We start from the raw sequence: 9,907 nt of genomic DNA on the forward strand, positions 1-9,907 counted from the left end.
GGGAGGAAGGGGAAGAAAGGGGGAGCTCTGGGTCTTCCCAAGGCACTGCCCTGGGGAAGGCAGATGTCCCTCCACAAACTCAGCACTGGCCCTATATGTCTGGATTAGAAAATAAACCCGTTAGATGGAGAAATCATCCTCATCCCTTTTGTCACTTTAAATAAGCTGGAAGAAGTGTTCCAGGATGAAAGGCTGAGCCTGGTGGAGGTTACAGCTGCTCAGCAGCTGCTGTACGTGAGCACGAGAAATACTCCCGTGGATTAGGGCATGAGGCTGCTCAGGAGTCTGCGGGAAGGGGCTGTTGTTGCTTTGTCAGCGCATTGCTGGGCTGTGCCTTGAGTCCCTGCAGGACTGGGGGGAAACCTCTACATGGAGAAAGATATATTTGCAGTGAGTAAACTGTGTTGAGGAAGGAGTGCCATTAAAGATGATTTACCACCGAGAGTCCAGGGCTGGGAAATGCTTTTTTACACAGACACTCCCCCCCCCGCCAGGCTGAGGCAGGGGGACACGGAGCTCTCTGGCCTGGCTGTCCCTTTATCGCTCTGGCAGGCGCTGGGGATGAGGCACTGGTCTATGGCAGTCAACGTGCAGAGGGGCATTAGGAAGCAATCCAAAATAATCCAGAGTGGTGAGAAAATTTGGCTGAGAAAGGCTGATGCTGTGCAGCCTGGGTGGAATGAGGGGCACTGGCTCTCCAGTCCCCCAGCACCGGTGTTTTTGGGGTGTCTCTGCTTGTGCCAGGGAAGAGAAAGCAGGCAGGGCCCGGCGTGCCTTTCCCAGTCCCGCATAACTGGGCCTGCTTTGTTTTCCTGCTGGGCCACACGCATGGTTTCCCTGTCCCCGGGATCCCAGGGATGGAGCACCAGCTGCAGGGTATTAGCAGCACTGGGGGCTCTGTCATCCCATCAGGAGCGTGTGGGCAGGTGCCATGGGCTGGGCGGGCTGGCAGATGGCCTGAAGGACTCTCTGGGGATCCTGAGCTATTACCAATAATCCAGTGCCTCTCTTTAAAAGTGTGGTGGAAATGCCTCCCTGGTGCTGCTGGAGGAGGGAGGCTGTGCCTGTGCCAAGACCGCACACCCAGCCCCAGCCGCTCCTTGCAGACTCCCCATAAAATTAACATGGGGCGTGTTGCTGTGCTCCTGTGCATGTTAATGTTTCCTGCCACTTAGGGTAATAGCAGCAGTGCTGGGGACAGGGACACATGGCTGAGGGCCTGGACTGTCCTTCCTGCTGAAGGGAGACCTGGCCCTCACAGCTGTTGTGGTACGAGCCCACAATGGGGGTGGCTGCCCCCAAACCATTCGCAGGGAATGGGGTCTGGGCTGGCCAACCCCTACAGATGGAACAAGGAGTGCGCTTGGGAACACTGGCCCTCAGGAGCCACCTCTGCCATGTTTTGTCTCCTTTAGTGTGAGCCAAGCCAGCTACAGGGACAGTGTCCTGATCCCACCATCCTCTGACCCAGAGAGGAGGATCCTTGCCTCCTTTTACCTATCCTTTCCAGAGAGTGGATGGCTCAGCCCTGAGAGTCCCGAGGCTTAGGCACAGGCCTGCAGTGGGCACTTGTCCCCTTTGGCACCCACTCCCCTCCTCTGCCACCTGTTTCCCAGCTGCACGACACCACGGACCCGCCGGGGCCAGGCGCTGCAGACAAAAGCCGGTTCCTCGGCCCCGCCGCAGCCTCTCCCGGCGCTGACTCGCTTTAATTAGCCCCATCAAAGCCGGCTGCGTCTCTCCCTCCTGGAAGGTTGCAGAACATGATTAATTCAGGCACAGAAAGCAGCCTCCCCCCCGCAGAGAGGGGCCCCTTGATGAGGCCAAGCTGTTTCCCTCTTCCCAACACCCCACGCAGCAAGGCTGGGGTCTGCAGTCTCTCAACCCCAGCGGAAAAGGTTTGGGGCTTTGTTCTCCTGGGACAAGCTGTGGATGGGTTCAGGCTGTCCAAGGAGCCGGAGGGGACAAGCAGGAGCGATGGCCTCACCGATTCCTGGGTCTCTCTTCCCATCCCTCCCATGCTGCTCTGGTCACAGGCATCACCCACAGCCCATCCATGGGTCTGCAGGTGAGACTGCCCATGGAAAACCACCAGGTGTGCAGCTGGGATGGCACATCCAGTGGGTCTGGACTTAGAACCAGCCCCTGCACATGTGGGGGTCCACACACGAGCCCATGGGAGATGCAGGGGATGCTCCAGCTGCCCCCGCCCCAGATTTCTCTGGCCGTCCTTTCCTGCTCCCACCTGTGCATAGCCCGGGGCAGCACACACTGTAACACAGCTTTATTAGCTGCATCTGTAGGCAAAGAGCTTTTAAAAGGAAAAAGTCTTTGGGGAAAAGAGATAGGGGGGATCCCTTCCCTCTTTTTATTTCTGCCAGTGCAGCTGCATGCAGCGTTCCGACAGCACTCAATGCCCTGGAGAGGCAATTACTGCAGGAGCTGGGCTGGGCTATTCTCCACTTCATTTTCCTAATACAGTTACATCGTCTTGGAAAAGCGCTGCTGGCTCAGGGGAAGGTACAAAGCAGGTTCCCAGTGTGGATCCTCTGCCTTGGGAAGGGCTCTGGGGCTTCCCGTCAGGGAGTACGGGCCCGCCCCAGCAAGCACCAACACAACACTGGTATCATGTTTTTATTTGTCTCATGAACATCCTTCCAAGAGATCAAATCACAAGAAGAAAAACAGTGTGAGCCCCTGACAAGAAAGATGAGCTGCAGCCCCAAAAATCAACTGAGCTGGGGCATCTGTGGGGAAGGGAGGAGGTTTCCAGAGAGAGCTCAGGAGCCTGAGGCACACAGATCTCGCCCATTCTCCCAAAGCCAGACAGGCAAAGCCACACACAACAAGGCTGACAGTAGCAAATGTGTTCTATAAACCTCTTTGCAAAGCTCCCTCTCTCCTACCCCAGCCCCATGCAGTGTTTGGTGGGCACCCCTCATCACACTGCCTGTGGGGCTTCAAGGACACCCCAGGAATGAAAAATCCACAGCTGCAGGGAAAAGAGGGGGCATGGTGGGCCAGGAATTCAATCTATGTCTCTTCTCGTGCACATCAATGCTTTGCTGGTAGTGCTCTTCCAAGCCAGCAGGCACAGTCCTGTAGAAGCTGATCCCAGTCGCTGTTGGGGTCTACCCATGGAGACCCCGTGGGTTGGGCTTTCCAGCCCTTCAATCAGCGCCTTGCTCAGATACAGAGTGAGAGAGAAACCCCCTCTGTGTGGGGAGCCCACTTCAGCTGTCCCCCCTTCAGCGAGGCTGCTGTGGCTGCCTGGCAGAGGAGCAGCAAGGAGTCAGCTCTCTCTCATACCCACTGCTTTGTGGGACCCCAGCAGCAAGCTCTGCCACCCTGGAGAAGCAGGGAGGGAGAAATCCCACAGCACCCAGGCTGCTCCCAGAGCACTGCACCCCACGCTGCCACCCTCGCTGGGTGCAAACGGCCTGGCACCCTCAGAGGAGCAGGGAAAAGAAATGGATCTACTGCCTCCTCTTCTGTTCTGCAAACAGGGAAGCCTTTATAGCAGATGGGACACACGGGAATGTGACCCCAAACGGAGGAGAAACGCTGCTGGAAAGATCTAAATCCACCGATGAGGAGCGAAAGAAGGGAAGCACACCTGCTTCCCAGGAGACTCAGCCACTCAGTGACTCCTCACATGAACATGTCATCATAGCCTGGAGGGGGAAGGTGGTCAGGATCAGGCCTGGAAAGAAATTTAGAGCAGAGTCAAACAGGGATTGAGAGCTCAGGTCTGCAGACAGGGATGAGCTGGGATCCAGCAGCAGGCTGGAAGCAGGCCGGAATATCAGCACGGCCAAGGACCTACCCGGGTCGTCCAGCTCCTAAGGGGCTAAAGGGGTCAAATCTGGCGCCTGGTGGAACAGCCTCCTGGGGAAGCCGGCCTGGGATGCCTGCTGATGGTCAATGCCGGGCTGCCGGAAGCCAGATCGGAGAGGATCCACGATCATTCCCCCACTCCGACCTCTGGGGAGAGGAAAGGCAGAGAAGAAGATGAGATTGGCACTGGTGAGAGAGGAGTAAAGCACATCCCTGGTGCCAAACCTCTGCTGCAGGAATGCCAAGCATGGGAACATGGGGTTAACCCGACACATGGCAGTGGGAAGGAAAGCTCCTGGGACTAGCCAGTGAGGCAGCCCATGGCAGAAAGACAGAGAGCCCTGCACAGAATCCCCAAATGGTTTGAATAGGAAAGGACTTCAAAGATCATCTCATTCCAACACCCTGCCATGGGCAGGGACACCTTCCATTAGATCAGGTTGCTCCAAGCCCCATCCAATCTGGCCTTGAACACTTCCAGGAATAAGGCAGCCACAGCTTCTCTGGGCAACCTGTGCCAGGGGCTCACCACCCTTACAAGAAAGAGTTTCTTCCCAATATCCCATCTAACCCTGCTCTCTGTCAGTGTGAAGCCATTCCCTTTTGTCCTGTCACTCCAGGCCCTTGTCCAAAGTCCTCCTCCAGCTCTCCTGGAGGCCCTTTAGGCACTGGAAGGGGCTCTAAGGTATCCCCAGAGCTCCTCTCCAGGCTGAACAGCCCCATCTCTCCCAGCCTGTCTCCATAGCAGAGTTCCTGGCTGTCCCCTAAGGAAGTGTCGGACCCCTGGCCCTCGCTGCCGGCCCACGCTCCATCCCTGCTTCCCGTCCTGCCCTGTGCGGTGTCGCAAGAGCCGGCGGCCCCGGCTGGGCTCCCACAAGCCATTCCAAAGAGCTGCCTGGAAGTCATTTGCTGACCACGGCGGCTCCTCGGAACTGCCCCACGCTGCGAGTGCAATTCCGCATGGTTGGCTTTGTGCAAACGCGGCTGGAGCCTCCGGACACCGCTGCCATCATACCAGTTATTAACAACCGTGCTAATGAGTTCCATTAAGCTGGAACGGCTGCCCAAAGCGCCCCAGGACAGCCAGGTCCCATGAGCATATTCCTGGGAGTCTGGGTCTCCAGCCCCAGTGCTGGCAGGTGTCAGCACACAAATCTGCTTCCATTTACCCTCTTTTTTTTGTCCTTTACAGAGAAATCTCTGATGAAGGGCTGGAGGCAGCAACATTTTTAGCTGTCCCTTTTCTAGCCAAACCCTCGGAGAACCAAGATTTGCAGGAGGGGAAAAAATGCCATCCCCACAGGAGACTGGTTCCAGACAGCAGACTCCCCAGGGCTGCAGGACAGTCCCCAACAACCCCAAGAGCTGTTTTTTGTCTGAGTGCGTGCTTTTAACTGGATTGGAAGATGACAGGTTCTCCTTGCCTGACCAAACCAAAGATCAAGGATGTATCTGTGAAACTCAGTCCCCCAGACAGCCCAGCCTCTGCCTGAGTGCCTCAGACAGCTGGGAGGCTTGCAACAGGACTTGGAAATCCATGAACTCGGCTTTCAGCCTCCCCTTCTGCACACTGCTGGGCTGGGGACACAGCAGCTGGTAACGGTTTAAATTAGAAGCTTACATTCACTTAACGATGTATGCAGCTTTGATTTACTACAGGAATTACTGCCTGTTAAATGAATACAAGCTGATTATTAAACAGACACAGATTGCAACCTATCATCTCTGCAAGAGATGGGATCTTATTACGATATTAGAACCAGATTGAGCTTTAGCAACTGTCAATTGGTCCCTCACAATGTGCACTGAGCAACTGTCCCATCACCAATCCCACTTGGAGACACTTGGCTCGATGCTGTTCCAGTGGTCTCCAGCCACCCCCAAACCTCCCAGAGGCAGAGCAGGGGGTGCTCCAACAGCCATACTCACCCGAGAGGGTCCAGGTCTCCCCCACCAACAGCAAAGGGGTTCACGGAGGACGGCCTGAAACACAACACAGCGACACAATCAGGGAAGGGCAGAGCAGCTCCCACAGCTGCGAGAGGGGGACCTGACGTAGGTTGGGGAGCTGTGTCAGGACCACATCCCCTCTAACAGAGGGCCCTCAGCAGCCACCCACTCTTTACTCACCAGGATGGGGCCCTTGTGCCCGCCGGCTGCCGGGGAGGGATCCGGAGGGGGTCGTCATCCCGCTGCAAATCCTTTTCGGACTCAGGCTCCTTTTTGGCCTTTTCTGCGGGGGCCCCGAGGGGAGCGAGGATGCCTGAAGTGATCCTCGTCCTCAGCTCCTCGGTGTTCTTGTACACCCTGCAGTGAGGAGAGGGAAGGCAGAGGGCTGGGGAGACCTTGGCACCGGGACATGAGGTGCTGGACAGGCTGCAAAAGGCACGAGGAGGGGACAGACAAGCCTAAAGTGTGCCTGGCACAAAACATGTCCCCCACTGGCAGCACAGAGAGGACAGGAAGAGGTAACAGCACACAGGGGCACCAAAGCCCTCACCCCATTTCAGATGGTCAAGGTATCATCCAGCCCAGGGACTCCCTTCTGCTGTGGCCCCAGCCTAACCAGTTTGCACTGGAGGAAAGCACAGCACATGGCACTGGTCTTTAGCAAGGCCGCAGGGTGTCTGGGATGTGGCTGAAGCTGTCACACCCCTGGGCAGTGTCCACCCAGCGCAGCGCTCTGGAAATAAACATTCTGGCCTGGCCCGTTCCCAGGCAGGGTACCCTCCACTGGGCTCCAACCCATGGTAACACTGTTCCCTAAATCTCTCCTGCCTGACAGCAGCACATAGAGAGGCAAGGAAGGGAGCTCTGGCTGCATTTCAGGGCTGGCCTGGGTTTTGTACTGGGGAGGAAAGTCCTCCAGGTCCTTCCAACCTGGTTTCCCCCACACTCCCCATGCCAGCGGAACATTTTCTCCTGCAGAAAATACCAGGAAACTAAGATTACTTGTGGAAATCATCCAGGTGCTCTGGGTTGATGTAGTCAGCCACTGCCAAGGTCACATCTGCCACCTTCTGAGAGCCACGATCCTGGAAAAACACGGGTAAAGCACAGAGTGAGTGGCCTGGCAGAGGTGGGAATGAGTGACAGAGCAGGTACAACCACAGCTGGGGGCTTGAGACACAATGGGCCTCACTTGGTTCCTGCCATGTCCCTGTGCAGTGCCTAAATCCCCAGGAGGAAAACTCTGTGTGTAGTAAGGTTTTCCCTGCTCCCTCTCATAATCTGGGCTGCAAAAGGTGAAACACTGAGCAAAACCACCCTGGGCAGGTGCTTGTTGGGGGCTGCAGAAAAGTCCTGAGCTAGGAAAGGGACAGTACAGCTCCTTGGCAGGAGTGCACAAGGCAAACTGTCCCACTGCCCTGACACAGCCAGGGTTTGACCAGCTTCACGCTGGGCCATACCTTCTGCCACACAAACACCCCATCCTGAGGGGCAAACACTGCTGCCAGGCAGGACAAGCAACAGCAAACATTTAAGAAATGGGCCCTGCTGTTCTTTGCAGCCACCGATCCTGAAGGACCCCAAACCCACAGGGGCCAGAATGGATGCTCACCATGACATTGAGGATCATGCTGTCCTCCACCATGATGGCCTTCAGCAGCAGCTCACGGGCATCATCTGTGGACTTGTAGCGCAGTGTATACACCTCCTTGTTGGCTTCCCAGCCAGCAGGCAGCAGCTCCGACTTCCTTTCATCAGGACCTGGCTGCAAAGGAAGAGACAGGCTGCTAAAACCCTGCCCAGGAGCCCAGCACCACCTCCCAGGGCTGGAGGAACCTGTCTTGGCTGCAACGGGAGATCCAGAAGGGGACTGAGGTCTCTGAGACAGGATATCTCAGCCTGGCCCTGCCTGCATCCCTGTGCTGGAACAGGACGGACATGACCACCCTTTGCTGAGCCTCAGGAGCAGGCAACAAAGACCCAGAAGACCCAGAGAGGAGATAGTGCTCTTCCTTGCCAGGCACCTCTCACCTCCCCAGTGTGACACAGAGCTGTCTGGCTTCAGGGGAAGGCTGTCATCATGTCTGTCCCAGCCCCACAGCAGTGCTGCCGGAGGGCACTGCCCTACACTGTCCCCTCCTTTGGTACTGGGGGAGGGTTCTCTGCCGTGACAGTGCCCTGCACCGCCCCACTGCCCCCCAAAACTACAGCAGGCACCCTCTCAATACCTCCAGCTCCATACCAGGCTCCCAACCCACTAGATCCCCACCTCAGTACTGTGTCCAGAACTAGCCTGACCCCTCCCCGGTATTGCCTCACTGCCCCCAGCACTGGGACTCCCCAGCACTGCGTTGGACACCCCCCTTTTGGAACAGGGGTCCCCCTCAGCACCAAGCACTGTATTAATCCCCTTCCCGGAACCACACTGAATCCCACCGGCACCGGGACTTCCCATCCTTCGACACGGCTGTGACCACCCCCAGCACCGGGACCCCCGCAGTCCCCAGAACCGGGATCCCTCCCAGCACAGGGACCCCCGCAGCCCCCAGCACTGCCGCCGCCCGCCCCGGCTCCCACAGCAGCACTGAGGCCCCTCGGACCCTTCAGGTTCCCCCGACACCGCGCGGCTCCCCCCGCCCCGCAGCGGTGGCCGCGCTGGGCCGGGCGGCGCCGGCGAGCGGCGCTAGGAAAGGCCGGGGCTTCACCGCGGCCTCCGCGGGCTCCGCGGGCGGGGGAGCGCGGCCCGGCCCCTACCTGGTCCCCGGTGCCCAGGCAGCGGTAGCCGTGTCGGACCAGCTCCCAGTGCACGCCGCAGACCAGCGCGTCCTGCGGGCGGGAGATGGCGGCCCTGGCCCAGGCGTAGAGCGGCTCCAGCCCCGCCATGGCTGCTCCGGGCCGGGGCGGAGCCGCGGCCGCGCCGCCCCTCACTAGAGGGCCCCCGTCCGCTGCGCAGGGCCCGGGCGGCCTCCGCGGGGCCGCAGGACCGTCCTCCTGTCCTCGGCAGTGAGGAGGCCCCTGGAGCCCTGGGAACATTTCTGGGCCCCTCACCACAAGACAGACACTGAGGGGCTGGAGCGTGTCCAGAGGAGGGAACGGAGCTGGGGAAGGGGCTGGAGCACCAGGAGTGACTGAGGGAGCTGGGGGGGGTTCAGCCTGGAGAAAAGGAGGCTCAGGGGGGACCTTTGCGATCTCTACAACTCCCTGACAGGAGGGGGGAGCCAGGAGGGGTGGTCGGGCTCTGCTCCCGGGGAACAAGGGACAGGACAAGAGGAAGCAACCTCAAGTTGCACCAGGGGAGGTATAGGTGGGATATTGGGAAGAAAGGGTTATCCAGCCCTGGCACAGGCTGCCCTGGGCAGTGGTGGAGTCACTATCCCTGGAGGGATTTAAAAGATGTGTAAATGTGGCACATGGGGACATGGCTTAGTGGTGGCCTTGGCAGTACCAGGGGAATGGTTGGACTCGATGATTTTAGAGGGCTTTTCCAACCTAAGGATTCTATGGTTGTATGAGAGGTCTTTGCCCAGCACCATCCAGCAGCCTCCAGGTTAGAGTAATCCTGATCCTCCTTCCATGCCACTGGGTCTTCCTTGTCAGTCAGAAAAGCATTTTGAGTCCATGCAGGGTCTGCATGTGCTGTTGTAGTGAGCCTTCCCACCGACACCAAAGGGACCAAAGCACCGAACAGCCATTGGCTATTTCATCCCTTCCACAACTCCCTTCTCTGGGCCACAGTGTTTATAACACCTAAATTCTATTAAAGTTGCCACTGGAAGGCTTTCAGAGGCTTATTCAGAGGCTTATTTGCCCTGCCCTTGGGCCAGAGCCAGTGTCCTCGCTGTGGCTGGCAGGAGGCCGGGGCTTGGGATGAAGCAGGCCCATGCCAGGGAATACCATCATCTGCTGCTTTCCCAATCTGAGCTCCAGCTCCTTGGGGATGCTCATCTTGACTTCATTATGCGTCAATTAATTAACTCGCACTGTTCGCTCTTTCCATTTCCCCCTCAAGAAGTCACTGAGGCTGAACAACCGACCGCAGCCCGGCAGCTCCCATGGGAATCACCACCAGGAGACACTGCGCCTCCTGCCACACTCTGCCGCTCCTGTCTTCACGGAAGAC

The 9,907-nt window shown here is 57.9% G+C and overlaps 1 protein-coding gene across 1 annotated transcript; it reads right to left on the bottom strand.

Moving 5' to 3' along the window:
• Positions 1-2,619: 2,619 nt before the first annotated feature.
• On the bottom strand, positions 2,620-8,719 carry PSMF1 (proteasome inhibitor subunit 1). Its single transcript, XM_032705252.1, is given in 8 exon segments — positions 2,620-3,703; positions 3,827-3,923; positions 3,926-3,984; positions 5,767-5,820; positions 5,968-6,144; positions 6,790-6,872; positions 7,400-7,552; positions 8,542-8,719. Coding segments are annotated over 8 exon segments (804 nt in total). The 5' UTR covers positions 8,671-8,719; the 3' UTR covers positions 2,620-3,651.
• Positions 8,720-9,907: the final 1,188 nt, after the last annotated feature.

This window comes from Chiroxiphia lanceolata, chromosome 17, assembly GCF_009829145.1.
Source record: "Chiroxiphia lanceolata isolate bChiLan1 chromosome 17, bChiLan1.pri, whole genome shotgun sequence".
Classification (NCBI taxonomy): domain Eukaryota; kingdom Metazoa; phylum Chordata; class Aves; order Passeriformes; family Pipridae; genus Chiroxiphia; species Chiroxiphia lanceolata.